We start from the raw sequence: 16079 nt of genomic DNA, 5'->3' as shown, positions 1-16079 counted from the left end.
CCCCTCCTGACTAGCTCCTTCGGGAGCAACGAACACTGTTCACCTGCTCCCATGAACAGTTTTTGGTAGTTTATTAGTGTCTGCTCATTTTTTTTAAAAAATGTTCAACGGGATTATATATGCCAATTACAAGAGATTAAAGGCCTTTTTCTGTAGCTGTGATGGAGGAGCAAAAGGCAGCTTAGCCTTATTGATTGTTCCAGCTCATAACTAGTTCTGTCTCCCTTTGGCTTTGGACCTGTGGAGCATGTGGCTTGGTTTCTCCTGCCCAAACATCCAAGACTGCTGCTGTGTGTCACAGCCTTGCCTCAATATGACAGGCTCTCTGGGATCAATTTGCACTAAACACAGGGCTGATGACCTAAGGCTGAGAAAGTTGACAAACGCATTGTGGTGATGAGGCAAATGGAGATCAGTGTGCAGGTAGTGTGGCAATTTACAACTGTTTGAGCTGCAGCCTTCAGGCCATGTCTAATAAGGGTGGTGGTGGTATTGGGTATATCGCAGCCAAGGTTAAGCCCCTTCAAACAATGTTTATTTCCTTGGGAAAGCAATGCATAACCTTCCTACAGCTGGATGGGAGCATTCAAATCTCCTACAGCAGTGTTGGGGGATGAGGGCCACATTGCTTTCTGGCCATCTTCTGGGGGTGTCTCATGTCAGTGGTTGGTGGTACCAGAAGCACCAGTGGTCAGAGAAGTAAATATGAATGGTGCTTTTGTACAGTAGGCACTCCTCTCTATTCTCCATCCAGGAGAGAAATGGAGGATATGTGGCATGAGGAGGGCCTGGGAAAGAGATGTGGAGGGCCATAGCCAGCCCCAGAACATGAGGTTCCCCATCTCTGTCCTGTGAGTGACGTGGCTCTAGTCAGGTAGGTAGCAGTGTTAGTCTGATGCAGTCAAAACTTTTTAAAAAATTGTCCAGTAGCACTTTAGAGACCAACTAAGAAGTTCTGGGTATAAGCTTTGTGTGCTACTGGAGAATTAAAAAAAATTTTTTTTTTTGCTCTAGTCACCAATTCTTGGCCTAACCTACCTGACAGGTGTGACACAAGGGTTAATTGGGCCCAGGCCCAGCCCATATGCTCCTCGAAGGAAAGTGGGAGAGGGGCAACAGAATTAATAATGACAGTACTCCTTTGCTGAATTTTTAAAAGCGCTTTTATGAAACGCCAACCATAATAAACATACAAAAACTACTTCTATCTGTAAGAATATTTTTCATTTGTGGTGGGGAAGGGTTAGTCTTTTTAAATTTCTCATTGCCTCGTGCTTCAGGTGGTACCACTGGCTAGCAACAGCATCCTAATAAGACTACAATCCTTTCTTCTTTCAGGTATTATAGAAGTACTATTGCTTCCTTCCTTCCTAAAACTTCAAATTGGTGCTTGCCCTCAAAACTGGCAACTTAGCACTGCTAGCTGAATCTGTGTTGATCTTCTGCGAATTTTTGTATAATGGAGGCTTGGAAAGAGGCCATGAGTATAAGGAGTAGGTCAGTTTGGTCTCAGGGTTTGAATCTGAAATGTCAGGATTTCAGCCTCCTGAGGGTCTACAGGGGAAGAAGGAATTTGTACGACACAGAATCTTAGTACGAAATTAAGTGACTGAAAACCATCAACACAAATCATACACATTCATTTTTTATAACTGAGCATTTGGTGAGGTCACAGGAGCACAATGGAATGCAAATGGAGCTCAGGTTTGTTTGATGTTTTGTTTTGTTTCTTTATATTTTGCTAGAAGCTGCTCAATGTGGCTGAGGTAACCGGGTCAGATGGACAGGGTATAATAAATTGTTGCTGTTGTTGTTGTTAACCTGTTGTGGTTGTTCAGGACAATCTGTATTATTCTGGCCTTAAGACATCTGCATGTTTTAGTGCCTGCAAGCATGCATGGCACCTGTCAGAAATGTGTAACTGCTTCAGAAGCAATCCATGGTGCTGATTTTAAGATTGAAATTCCTAAGTAGCTGATTTTCTACAGACCGCCATTCCCTCTATTTCAGTGCCACACTAACCAACATGATGGAGACTGTACCATCTACACTATAGGCTACGCACCCATGCAACAATTTGGGGGTCTTCTCTCTGTGACTGCTCACTATCTCTGTATGCGGTCTACCACAATCTAACCATCACAACTATAACAAAAAGCAGATTGCTCTTTCAGTAATCAGGTTCCCCTTCTTCTAGCCAGATTGTCAAATTGTCTGAGCCCCTCACTTAATAACCCAAGAATTGCACCTTGCTTTTGGTTCACAGGGCCACAGCAGATCTGGGATTCCCACAGACAACGCCTTGCCTGCATTCGTGCCTGTGGCTACTTTTGGTGCTTTTGCTTAAACCTGCATTCTTTCCCACCACTTCCTTCTTGCTGATCTGATAAGGCCTCCTTCTCACGAAAGGTGGCTTCTACCTTGAAAATTGCACCCTGCTCGCTGCAGATCGTCAGGCCACGGGAATATAAACAGATGGCCTTGCCTTGACTTAGCCCAGCCCAGATCAGATTAATTTCCTGCAGCCAGCCAGCCAGTCAGCTGGTGGCGAAAGCTACCAGGCAGGGATTAGGTTATCATTTCCAAGGCTCAGAATTAATAATGACAAATTCATTAAGAGTTCTCTCTTGGGTAAGGTTGAGAGAAATATGTAAGATTCCCGATGCTTCCTCTTTATTGCACACCATTTTTATCCTCCTTGGTTCTTGACTTCCCCGTCATTAATTTTTTTTGCCCTTGACTCTTTCTTTTTCTTCCTTTCCACAAATTGGGGGGTAATCTGCACAGAGGCATTTTCTAAAGTGCGAGTAGGTGCACATCTAAGGATCTCAGCACCCTTCACTCGTTAACGTTAGGGCGTTTTTAATATATGGGTAAAAAATTAAAATTGAAAGCCAAGTCTCCAAAAGGAAGTGCAAAGTATAATCCCAAAGTACAAATCTGTGCTTTTGTAAACACCCAGGCACAGAGACACGTGCCTGATGGAATCCTTCTCCTGATGTCTTCACCCATGATATTCTTACACGCGAGTAAGAAACTTCAGCCACGTGTGAAGATCAGGCAGGTCTGAGTTTTGCGCCAGATCAGCCGGGCAAGCTTCCCACGAAGCGCCCATGATCCATCCAGCCCAGCAGGCACTTGCGTGTTTGTCTCACCTCCCGACCCGTACGCGTTTCCCCCGGGCAGCCTTAGTAGTGGAACCAGACGGGGCAGCGACCCTCCTCCTCCAGCCAGGCCTGCTGGCAGCTCTCTGAGGGAGGGAGGCGTCGCCGCTGCCCGCGCAGCGCCTGAGCATGTGGCTGAAGTGGAAGGAGCCCAGCCGATCTTGCCATCTGCAGCTCCGTGCTGCTGATCTCGGCTAAGGAGGTTGGAGGAAGCGGGCCAGAGGCGGGGGGCGGAGGAGGAGGGCGGGGTCTTCAGGTGCTCAGCACCGTCCTTCGCTCGCTGCGAGCCAGACGCCGTTGGAGAAGTGCGAGGCGGCAGTTGGGCGGCGAGAAGTCGCGGGGAACGGATCGGGTCCCTCTGCCACAGCACCCTTGCGGAATCCTCCGCCGGCAAGAGCGGGGCGCGACGCCGCCAGCCCTTCCTCGGAATCCCCTGCATGCCTGGATCCCTCGGCTGCCGGAGGAAGACCCAGAGGCCGGCGGGCTGGAGGACCTCCGCTTTGAAGCTGCTGCACTCACCGTTGGGCAGTACTACCTCTTCCCTCCCCCCGCCACACGCACGCACACATTCTAGGTTGGGCGCCCCGAGGGTCGCGCGAAGGGTCGAGAGAGGGAGAGATGCAAACGGTGACTGCCTCGATCCTCGACGTTTCAAGGACGGTGGTGATCCGCGAGGACGGCAACCATGCCCAGAATAACTACACGGGTAAGGAAAGAGCCGTCTTGGCAGCTGAGGGTCTCCTGGGAAGGGGGGCGGGGAGGGGGGGTCTGCGCTGCGCTGCCTGGCGCTTAAGATGGGCGCAGCGACACGAAATTGGGGGGGGGGCAAGGGAAGAGGTCTTGGATTGTATAGGTGGGAAAGCCCAGCAAGGTGTGGGATCTGGGTTTGGGCAGGTACCCCCGCCCGCACACTTTCCCTGTAGGCATGATGAACCCCTTGAAAAGAGAAGCCCCGGGTTTCGTTTGGAAGGGCTGCTCTTCTGAGGATCTGTCGTCCTTATGACTGCACGATGCTGAGGGATGGGCACTCTGCAGATGCCTCGAGGCGCTCTGGTTTGGAGCGTTGCTTGCTAAGCTCCAACCTTGGCGCCGAAACAGGTTCCGGGGCTGAGCCCTGCTTCTGTTCCGTGATGCGGAGGAGCCACGCTCAGGCGCAAGCCATGAATGGAACAGGCTCCCGAGTTCATCTTCTGCCATCAGCGCCGCTTAAAAGTTCAGAGGTGGCTGGTAGGAAAGATCTTGAGCCCTTGGGGAACTGCTGCCTGTCAGAATACACAGTCCTGGGTTGCACTGACCAGCGGGCTGAGTCAATGCAAAGCTGGCATATGGTGCTAACTAGTTTGCTAGTGGTCAGGAAGATCCTTCAGAGGCTCACTCCTGAAGCCCTGCTGGGGTCTTTCATCCTCAAACGGGCCTAACCAAACTCTGTAACATTTCTGAGGAGCAAATTGCTTTGGGTTTGGTCCCAGGTTCAATCCCCAGCCTTTCTAGGCAACCCTGGGAATAATTCTGGAGAGCAGCTACTGTTCTCTTGTAGCCAGTGGATGGATCAAAGGTACGACTCTGTATAAGGCAGCTTCCTTTTGTTTCTATCTCATTTACCCCAGCCTCATGAGACAGGCCACCTTCTTATTTTATAGACTTAAGGGAGAAGTTTAGAGACAGTGAGTTGTCTGCAATACCACCTCCAGATTCACAGAGAGATCAATCAGGATGCAGATTTCAAAGGCACTCAAGGTATCCTGTGCTGTATGTATCCTGCACGACTCTTCTCCTGTGTGGGAAACATTTCCCTGCAGTGAAATAAATGTTGGATTGAGCTTTTGGTGGGGGGTGTTTGGAACCTATGAAGAGGCCCCCAAATCTGACATGCACTTCAGGCTGTATTTTTGGGTAACCCATATCAGATCAGAGGAGTGACTTAGGCATAGTAAAGCAAGATACAGAATAATATATCTGCCTGTCCTGTAGTTTGCCCAATCTGGCTACCTGGAAGAGGAACTAGCTTCTGAATTTAAATTCAGATTTAATGAAGCTGACTTCAGGGCCAAAAATACACATTATGCGAGAAATCCATAACAGTTCTTGCTTTAAAGTGGAAGCTTTCTCCTTGCACTATTTTCCTGATCTAACCTTTTCTGTCTCTGAAAAAAAAGATAACCAAGCTGCTGTTAGCCCACTGGAGGAAAGAAATTGCAGATACATCCCCCCTCTAGAGTTAAAAGCAGGTTGTTGAGTGTGATTTAGAATGAGAAAATGGTGTGTGTGTATAAAATCATCAACACTGACACTGCTCCAGTCAAATGTGAAGCCCCCACAGCTGCTTTAATGTAAAAAAAAGAAAGACGATGGGCAATCTAATAATAGAGTTTTCATGGAATGTCTATTTTGGCTTTAGTATACCTACAGAGGATTTTTCTCTTCCTCATCTTCAGAGGAAACAACTTACTTTTGATTTGGGCACCCTTCAGGATATCCTAAAAACATATGCTCATCATGATGGCATCCTAAAGTGATATACTCAATGCTAAATGTACCACGAGAGATGGGGGGGGGGGGAATTCATTGTTTTTGATAGGGGAAATCTAGGCACATCTAGGGACTCAGACGTGTATATCTTTGGCCAGATATGACAGTTATTCAGAACTAAGACATCACCAAGGGGCAAACTACCCAGTAAATGCATTGCTTCGAAGCATGTCAGGGGTTTTCTTTTAAAAATGTAACAGTGAACATGCCCCCCCCCATTGATTTCCATTGAGGCTATCAGGTGCAGGTAGGTAAGGATTAACTTTTCAGTTCCCGGCCACAGTCCCAATGAAACTAGCTTTCCCTGCTGTGTTGCTGTTAGCCTTAGAAAAGCTCCCATTGTTGCTCTTCCTGGGTGAAAATTCCCTCTTATGTCTACTATTTTTTTTAAAAAAAAGAAAACAAAACTGGCTTCCAAGTGACATGTAGTTGGCCCTGATTTAACTTTGCTGCTCAGCTTGTTAGTGTCTAGAACAAATGCTGCCCATTGTCTTTTAGTAGAGGAGGCAATAAAGAGAAACCTATTTTGACTTGCTGATTTCAGCTCAGTTTGAGCAGAGCAGAATGCACATCCTTTGAAAGAGACTAAAATCGTACCCTTCACTTCCCTCTTGCTGGTGCACCACTCATTTCTGCTTCCTTTACAATTCTTACCGTAAAGAGGGAAGTGATGTCAGCTGAGGTCATGCAATAAGCTGGCCTCACGCAGAGCGAGGATTTCTCGGCAAGGACACTTTCAGTGGTCATTAGTGGAATGTGCTTGCAGACACACCGTGATACGGAGAATAGGACAATAGTACGTATTGAAAGTCAATAATGAGTTCCTTTATACTTAGGAGAAAATGAAACTGACGCTGTGGTGCAGCTCTCTTGAGAAGTCATCCATTCGCGGCAGCAGTAAACTTTATTTCCTATCCCCTTGAGCTAAAACGGAGGATTCATTGCACTTTTCAAAATCTGGAACTGGGAGGAATGGCCTGCTGGGCAGTTCATGATGAGGATGATAAAATAAAGCAGTTTCCCTGCTTTTATTGCTATCTGGAATTTTGAGTGCAATACTAAGCATTCACTGAACATCAAAATGAATGGGTACAGGATGTGCTAGTCCTTTTCTTTTAGCAGAACCCATCTCAATATTTTCAGCTAAAACCAAACAAATCTTTTGCAAATTATGCTTTCCTTAATGCAGTTTCAGTTTTGAAGTAAACATTCCATCTTTTTCTGATGTTCTGAAGCCAATATGGCCACACACAAGATGGAGGTGTCAGCAGGGTCACGGAAGCCCCCAAGTTTGCAGAACTATAAAACTATTTTGGGGCGAAACCCCAAAGTGAGGTGGGGAACCCCAAAAGCAGTCCGGTGAAGACTGGGTGCTGTCACTGAATGCTGACTGACAGTCAGGAGGAGATGGGAAACCATGTTGGAGAAGCAGTGGAATGGAGTTCTGTGAAGGGGGGCATGGCTGGCTTGACTGGAACAACGAACAGGAGCACTCCACACGACAATGTTTTGTTGCAGATTCTACTTGTCATTTCATAATGGTTAGCAGCTGGCGTTTGAACCATATATTTTTGAGAAGGCTCACTTGTGTTGGTAGAATTGTACTGAAAATCTGTCAAGACTCTACTTAGAGGAAAGGCTATGGGAAAAGAAGGGGAGCATGTCAACATCATTTAGTTCAGAAAATTCCCTCAGCATACTTAAGGTGTACATCTTTGCAAAGCTGAAAACGCATGTTCTCTAACGTTAAAAGTATATATTGCTGGCGAAATCCACAGGTCCCTGATCACATAGAAATGTAACACTACCAAGATAGATATCTTACATTTATTTTTGCAGCCCAGATAAATATGTAGAACGGAGAAGTCTTCTGTTCCCCATTTACAGCCCAAACGATTCTGCCAGTGGCAGAAGTTGCCTATCTAAATCTCCTGCTCCCAGAGTAGCAGCACTGAGTGCACCTGTCTTTCACGTCCTTCTTTTCACTTGTATGTTTTGTTGCAAGGCTATTAGAAATGTAATCTACTTTGCTCACATAAAGCCTGATTCTGTGGGCTTTGCTTTACTATTTATGGTACAGTAATGGACCACCAAGGGAGCCGTACACTAAGAAGAACGGCCTGTTCCAGGTTGGCTGCCTCACTGAACCCATACAGCTTATCAGTCAAAGGTGCTGGGAGGCTGGCAGTTGAAGTGACAGAGTGATCTGTATGAAAAGTGGCATCTCTCTCCTATGTTGCTGTTCTACCCTCACTTACGAGACTATTCAAACAGAAATGTACAGTGGTGGGCACGCTTCCCTTTCCCAACAAATGTCACACACCCCTTAAATATGTTGCGGCGCCAGGAGAGTGCAGTCCATAGCTCTTCCTGTCAGCTGCCTCAAATTCCGCTAAGAAAATGGCTGCCCTTCTGCTTGTCAGCCCTTTGAAACAGCTTACATTGGTGGTCATAGATCATGTGTGTCTGTGTATCAGGGGTTGGTTTGTGCAATGCACCATGCTTTTCTAGAAGGAATTGCTGCTGGTTGTAGTTAAGTAGCCTACTGCAGGGCTGCGACAACAGTCCATGATGTTACACTCATACAACTTCTTCAAGGGATGAGAAGTCCAGATGGGCTGCTTTTACCAAGCATTGGTGTCCTAGAGAATGGGGTTATGGCATATTGTAGTGTTTGGGTTTATTTACCAGTATACAGGTTGAACTCCAAAAACAGCCAACTTCATTGCCTCACATCAGAGCTTTTCATTATATTCTAGTGGATGGTAAACATCAGGCCAGGGTATGTGTGAAATGAGGTCCCCCAGGCTTGACCCTTAGGACTCTACCCATATCATACTCCCTTTCTCTAGGCTTCTGGCATTTCTTCACACACTAGGTATTTTTGTCTGTGTCTGGCCCTGCTCACCATTGGTGTGTGGCCCTCAGAAGCTTGCCCAGAAGGGGATGCGGCCCTCGGGCCCTACTGTTTGTAATGTTTATATTTTACTTTCTTGCATTGCTGTAAGTCTTCAGACCTTTGTAATGGAAGGCAATAAATCAAGTAATAAAAATGAAAGGCATTCAGCATTCCAGAATGCTCTTTATAGACAGCCTCTAATAGTGCAGCAGTAAAATTTCTAGCACATTTGCAAAGCTAAGCAGATTCCAGTATGGTTTTGAACTGGATGGGTGACCGAGTGTAGAATTGCAGGGGGTGGGACTAGATGACACTTGGGGCCCCAACTCTACAGTTATACGGTTCTACGATTCTTAATCTCTTTGTCTTTCTCTCTCTGTGTCTCCAAAAATCAATTCATAGATGTACACATCTATGGAGACCTATATTGCATCAAAGTTACCGAGGGAGAAAACTATGCCTGCCTGCTCCCTCTTCTGATCAGCTTTCCCTATTCAGAAGTTCCTAAGTGGTCTTGCATCAAGAAGCAGTCTTCTAACAATTATCTCCAATGGAGACCCATTGCCAGAATACCCCAGGCTATTAACACCCCTTTGTCAAGTTCAAGACTCTGCCCCCTGCATATTGACATGGGTAGTCAGTGTGGTTTTCTCCAAATTTTGTTGGACTCCTTTCAGTCCCAGCCAGCTTTGCCAAAGGTCAGATATGATGAGAGCTGCAATCCAACAACGTTGGGGAAGCACCATGTTGCCTTAAGGCAGTCCACAGTGATAGCTCAGTCCATGTGAATTGGATTGTAAAAACCAATAGCAATGAATTGTCATGAGGAATTTGAAAGAAACTGTATACAGGGAGTGGGCTGGGCCCTCTGATTTCCCTTGCCAAATACAGTTATGGCATCTAGTCAAGATAGATGCTCAAATCTTTTTGTCATAAAACGATAGAAGAAATCATGTCAGGATTGAGAGCACACTTAGAAATTCAGCTGCTCTTTGCTCAAGGGCTGGGTGAACAGACAGATTATCCTGGAGTGGACTTATTATTTGGAAAGACCTGCAGAGCCATAAAAATGTGTTTGTGTATGAGAGGGTAGACCACGCATATGTATCCCTGAAGTGACTGCATGGGAGCTTCTCTGTGTGAAATGCTTACTGCTGATAAATAACTTCATTTATCTGAAAACCATTTATAACAGAAATTTTACACATGTAAAACAATTTCTTATTCATAGACAAAGCACATTGGACAGGAATTTAGTGAAGGAAAAGTGCGCCCATTTGCACTGTCTTAGGCTGCATTAAATGTCCCCTCCTGGCGCTGAGTTGCGCAAAGGGTCTAGAGTCGCCACTTTACGTATAGGCATAATTGTCATAGTCCTGTCATTTCTCAGCTTACAGCAAAGGCCATTTACCTTATGGTTGCCATTACTGCCAAGAGACCCAATTTCACTGCAAAACAATGACTGACCAAAAGCTAAAAGCACAAAAAAATTGCTTCTGTATTTGTGCATTAACGGGGGATTGGATGAGGTGGCCTTTGAGGTCATTCCAGCTCCATGGTTTTACGATCACTCCCAGAAATCACCAGTCATTTAACTAGAGAACTCATAGCAGCAGGCAAAGACGTTCAAATTGCCAGTCTCCAGAAGTAAAACCAGTTCTTTTTTCTGGAGTACTCAAGGGTACACAGTACCAACACCTTTTTTTTTCTAGAAGAAAAGGCACTGGTTAAAAGCATGGCACGTACTGTAACAACTTGTGAGTACTGGCACCTTTTATTCTAGAAGAAAAACACTGAGTAAAACAATATAATATTCCCTTATAGAGGAGCTGCTTGAGTCCTGACTTTATTCCCCTCAGACACAGACCCTGGAGTGAATTAAGAGAATGTAAGTCTCAATCAGTCTTTAATTCAAGGTTCTACTATAGCCATTGATTGCTTTTTTATTAGTTAGGCAGACTAGAGGCCTGAGGTAGAAGCAGGGTAATTAATCTGGCTGGAAAACTATTAATACTAATGGACACCGGAGTTCTGCATTTTGGAGCGTAACAAGAGGCCTTCTGGGGTCAGGCCAAAGGCCTTTCTAGTTCAGCATTCAGTTTCCCAGAGGCCTCTTGGGAAGTCCACAAACTGGGCATGAGAGCAATATCCCTCTCATACTATGGCTCCGGTGACTGGCATTCAGAGGTATGCTACCCATGAAGACTAGCAGCTATATTGATAGTGTTGTTCTCCATAAATTTGTCTAATCCCATTTTAAAGCCGCCTAAGATGGTGGCCACCATTTTGTATGAAGACAGGTGAAGGGACCAAAGGGGTTTGTGATATCTTTTGAACACAGCCAAATTGGCTCTCTCTCGGGGCATAGGCTGCTGTGGTGGTTGGTTCCACAGCACTAGCCATAGCTCAGTGGCACAGCATCTGTGCTGTGTGCAGAAGCTCCCAGGTCCAATCCCAGTTAGGGCTGGGAGAGACTTCCTCTCTGAAACCTTGGAGAGCTGTTGCCGGTCAGTGCTGACATTCCTGAGCTGGACAGATCAATGGGCAGACTCAGGGTCACAGGCAAGGATGTCTTCCTACCAATATGGCAGATAGCATCTCTGCCCCCAAACAAAAAAACCAGGCAAGTCCATTCTATGCTCATTGCATCCATTGAGTATCTTGAGTAAAGTTCATCAGGTGATGGGAATGGTTCTCATTGAAACTGGGCCTCCTCTTCACAGGAATAGGGCTTTGTCAGCGATTCAGAATTAATAGGTAAAGGATAAAGGACAGGGTGTCTCTCTGTGTTGCCCAGCTGCTTGTAAATGATTTGTTTCAGTGATGTTACCTTGTGGGAAATGCTTAGAGATAAAGTGTGGGCAGGTGGGGGTGAGCGAAGATTCACTTTGCAAGGCGCTTGCCTACCTTTCTGCCTTGTGAATCCCTTTTCGGACATCAGTGTTTCCAGAAGCAATGGTCCACAAATCTGCATTTTAAAAAGCTTCCTGCTGCTCAGCAATGAAAAGGTCAAGGGAACTGTGCTTCTAGCAATGTCCGTCCTCCCCGTTCCGAGCGAAGAGATCAAAGCCAGGATATAAGTAATATATTACCTGCAATATAAAATGCGAGCACACCAGGCGGGCTGCATATCCTTCCTTCAGCTAGAATCTGCCATAAAGGATAGTTGACTGTGTGGAAAGAATTAATATAACGTATACTTAACATGACTTTGGTGCGCCAGGTGTGGATCCTTATGCAATGAAAATGGCACTGTGCAATGTGTGCATGCACAAGAGGGCAGTATCAGCCGGCTTGGATATGAGAAGGGGGGGGGGGAGTCTTAAAGCCTGAAAACAGGCACTGTTGCAAGTGTCACATCATACTTGTTCCGCATTTGTAAGAAATTGGTCTTTTAATGTGGCAACACACACACTTTGGAACTCCCTGCCTATTGACATCAAACACGCTCTTTCACTGTACGCTTTTCAATGCCTGCTAAAAACATTTTTGTTTAGGCAAGCCAATGCAGACATATTGAACAATTTAATGCGTTTTAACCTGGTTTTAGCTTATTGTTGATTTTGATTCTTTTTTAATGTTTTAAATAGTTGTTTTACTGATAATTTTATATTATTAGAATCATTTTACAGTGGTACCTCGGGTTACAGACACTTCAGGTTACAGACTCCGCTAACCCAGAAATAGTACCTCAGGTTAAGAACTTTGCTTCAGGATGAGAACAGAAATTGCATGGTGGTAGCTCAGCAGGCCCCATTAACTAAAGTGGTATCTCAGATTAAGAACAGTTTCAGGTTAAGAACGGACCTCCAGAACGAATTAAGTTCTTAACCCGAGGTACCACTGTATTTTATTCCTTTTGGATAAACCACTTGGATGTTTCATTACAATGAAGTGGTATATACAGTTTGTGAAATAAAACCAAATAAATAAATAAAGACTTCTCAATAAGGACTGAACACATGGTTAGCGGCCACAGAATGCTGGGCGATGTTGGTGGGAGGCCGAAAATGGAGGCATGAGGGAATGGAATGGAGTATCCTGGAAGGAGGTATGGCAGAATAAAAGTAGTCCACACCACTACATTCTGTCACAAGTTCCATTACACACACACACACACACACACACACCTGCCTTAGCCGTACTCTTCAATACTTTCTTTAGACAATGTATGAAAAACTTTTATCATCATTTGAGAACTGAAAAAGCTTTGAACGGCTGGCTTGACAGAGTTGTGTGAAAATCGTCATGCTTGAGATGCTGTGAAGCTTTTGGAAAGTTCTAGTTGTGGTGCTTGGCTGATGACGACCACTTTGCTGATGGAAATCACATGCTGCACAAACACAGGAATAAACACATACACATGTGAAGCACCCTCAGAGTCGGACATATGAGCAAGGCCCAAACAAGGAGTGTGTGGCTGAAATCATAATATATAATAAACCCTGTGATAGTAGTCTGAATTTCGACTGTGAGAAGCACCTGGACAGCAGCTGTGGATGGGGTGGTGAGGCAGCACTACACACCTGACCTCTGGCTGGTCATTTTGCTGCTGCTTACTAGGAGGTACAGAGGGAGGTGGTGGTGAGTCTGGCACAGTGCGCATGCGCCTGCAGAGTCAGTCCAGACTCCTGCCGGTGTGTTTGCACCACAGCCACCTCCCTTCTCTCTTTATCTCCTGTTAAGCAGCTATGATGTGTCCAACCAGAGTCAGCTGAGTGATGGCACCCCAATGCTCGCTAGTGCTCCAAAGTCATATTCTCTCCATCTCTTAGTTTGTTTGTTTTTAAGAATTAGATTAGCTATCTTTTAAGTTTAACATGAGGTTAGAATTGGTACTGAGCAAGTAATCAGACACAATTCAGTTTTGCCTCTCTTGTTTTCTAGGCAGATGTGCTGATATTGATTGAAAAGGTGAGGGCCATCTCTGCTTTGCTACATTAACCGAGGAAGTCTGTTAGAACTAATCTGCAGCATTTTGCTTTGCCATTCTTTTCATTACAGTGATAAACAAGCTTAACTTGTGCTTGATCCCTGTCATCTTCCCCTCGTCCCCCAGGGTCAGGGGAGCAAAAGCTTGGGAATGGCAGTTTAATCATTTGTAGGATGTGCAAAGGCTTCCCGGTTATCTTATGCATATTCCTGCCTTGCCAAACAACAGTGTTCGCATGTTTGCCACGACATTTATCTGCCAACGTTGGTGTGCGATTTTCAACGGGGTAGGATCACCTGAACGTGCATTGTCCATATTACTTTGGATGATGGTATAATTATGATCCCATCTTATAGGCATAAGGCAGGGCTGTTGGGAGCTGAAATGGTATCTGCTTTATTGTACAAGCTTAAGTGTATATGATTTGCACAATTATTGCATGTACAAGCATTTCATGTAGATTTCTGGGCGGGAGTCCAACCCGATGTCCACCTCTCTGGTCAATACAACTGACTGCCTACATGATTCTTACATGAGCAAACTGTAAACATGAAGGCTCTGTATGCATAGTGCAAAAAGCACCCCCCTACATATTAGTAGTAAGAACAGCCATTGTATGAATAGTGCTAGTGCTGTGGTACTAATAGATCAATCACCACCTCCCAGCCTAACCCACCTCAAAAGGTTGTTTTGAGAATAAATAGAAGGGAAGGAAGAATAATGTACACCATTCTGAACAACTTGGAGGAACTGTAGGATATAAATGGCATAGTAAATAAATATGTACAAATGCTCTTGTTCATATTAAAATATGGAATGTCTGACTAATTGGTCACGATACCCAGTGATGTCTACTGCAGAGCATTCAGAAGAACAGACCATAGATTTACTAATTCTCTGCGATGAAAAGTACAGCTCTTGTTTCCTGTTCTGATGAAGCTTTTTGGTTTCTGTCATAAAATGAACTGATCCACTCCTGTACTTCCACTATTTTAATGGTTTTAGTGCAGGAATTCATGTGGCCACCTCCTCTGGGTTCAGTAAAGTACATTTCTGTTCTAGCAGTTCTGTAATGGAGGTCAAAATGGTGCGAAAAGAATGAGCCTCGCTTAGCCTTGAGCTGGGTCAGCTTGAAAATTCAGAAACGAAAAACTGGCTTACATCTTCACCTTCCTCCCACAGAGAACGTTTCCCTCATCTGGCACGATCCAGATGTCATGTCACTCTTGCATGAGCATGGTCATGTTGCCATTGTGAGATTCTATAGATGCACCATGGCGTTATTTGGGGTGCTGAACAGCATTCGAATATAATAGCTTCCATGTTGTAAAAAGTTGAAATAAAAGGAAGCCCTGTGGAACTCTTTTCTTAAAAAGTGGGCTTGTGAGATTTACTATTTCTTTTCCAGAAAAAAAAAGCTTGGCTGTTAAGACTGGGATCTTCTGTTGTTTTCATGTCGTACATCTTTTGCAGCTCCAAGGTGTAAATCAAAGCAAAATCAAATGCAAACTATTAGAAGTTTTTACATTGTGTGTGTTCAGATAATATTTTCTGTTCTTCCTTTTGTCACCTGCCCCAGTAGTGCATACATTAAACCAGGTGTGGGTTACCTGTGACCCTCCAAATATTAAATCATGTGGATGGTGAACCTTTGACCTTCCAGCTCATCAGCCCCAGCCAGCATGACCAATGGTTAGGGGCGATGGAAGCTGTAGTGCAGCAAGTATTTGGAAGGGCACAGGGACCTCATCCCTGCTGTAAGTTTCTAGACAGCTGGCTCTAACTGGTATGGAGGGTGGAATAAATGCATCTGTTGATATTTGCGTTTCATAGAGACAGAACATCCACTTGGTATCAATAGCCTGTTGCTTGTCTTTATATTTTCTTTTTCTCCCCAGCACACCCTTTTTCTGTGGCTGAGATTTAGTTTAAGCACAGCACCGTGACAAAATATGCCTCTTGCAGGACAGCACAAATTGATGACTACGACAGCTTTTTTTGATAACATGCCAAGCAGCTAGTAAATGTAATGTTTAAAAATATATAATCTCCTCTGGACCAAACTGGCTGAGCATGTTCAGTGAGCTACCTGAACATAAACCATGCTCTGGTTTGAAATGCTGGATAATTTATGGAGGTAATGTTTGTTCAAAGAAGGACTGGGAAATGGGCAGCCTTTTCCATACAAATGTCCACACCTCCCTGCTTTTGACAGTTCTGAGGGGGAGGTGAAGGATTGTTTTGTCTGCTAATGCTGGTTATACAAAGTGTGTGTGCTGCAACAAAAGGCAGGAAATTCCCTAAAGCTACTGCTGAGGGTCTTGGGCCCTTTCTGCCAATTCAACCCCCATTTAATACTCCTTGTCCCTTCTTGGATTTCAGTATCTTCCAGTTTGGGGTCTGCCGGCCTTCCTCAAACCTTCAGCCATCCCGAGCTGCTTGCCTCTGTCCTCTAAACCAACCTTGGACAATGGGGCAGCTCTAGACTTGGTCATGCTAAGAGGACACCCAACGAAACCATGACCAATTTAAGGCATATTGATGCCACCCTGTC

The 16079-nt window shown here is 45.0% G+C and overlaps 1 protein-coding gene across 1 annotated transcript in view; it reads left to right on the top strand.

The window, feature by feature from the left end:
* The first annotated feature begins 1380 nt into the window (after positions 1-1380).
* SUSD3 (sushi domain containing 3) overlaps positions 1381-16079 on the top strand; it is a 46579-nt gene continuing 31880 nt past the window's right edge. The window contains exon 1 of the mRNA XM_081898353.1: positions 1381-3870. Within this exon, the coding sequence (XP_081754479.1) occupies positions 3783-3870 (88 nt within the window). The 5' untranslated portion in view covers positions 1381-3782. The remainder of the gene's footprint in view (positions 3871-16079) is intronic.

The sequence above is a fragment of the Podarcis melisellensis genome, assembly GCF_964234715.1.
Source record: "Podarcis melisellensis genome assembly, chromosome: 2".
In the NCBI taxonomy this organism is placed as follows: domain Eukaryota; kingdom Metazoa; phylum Chordata; class Lepidosauria; order Squamata; family Lacertidae; genus Podarcis; species Podarcis melisellensis.
The sequence above is the reverse complement of the archived record's forward strand: the minus strand, read 5'-3'. Positions and strand labels throughout refer to the sequence as shown.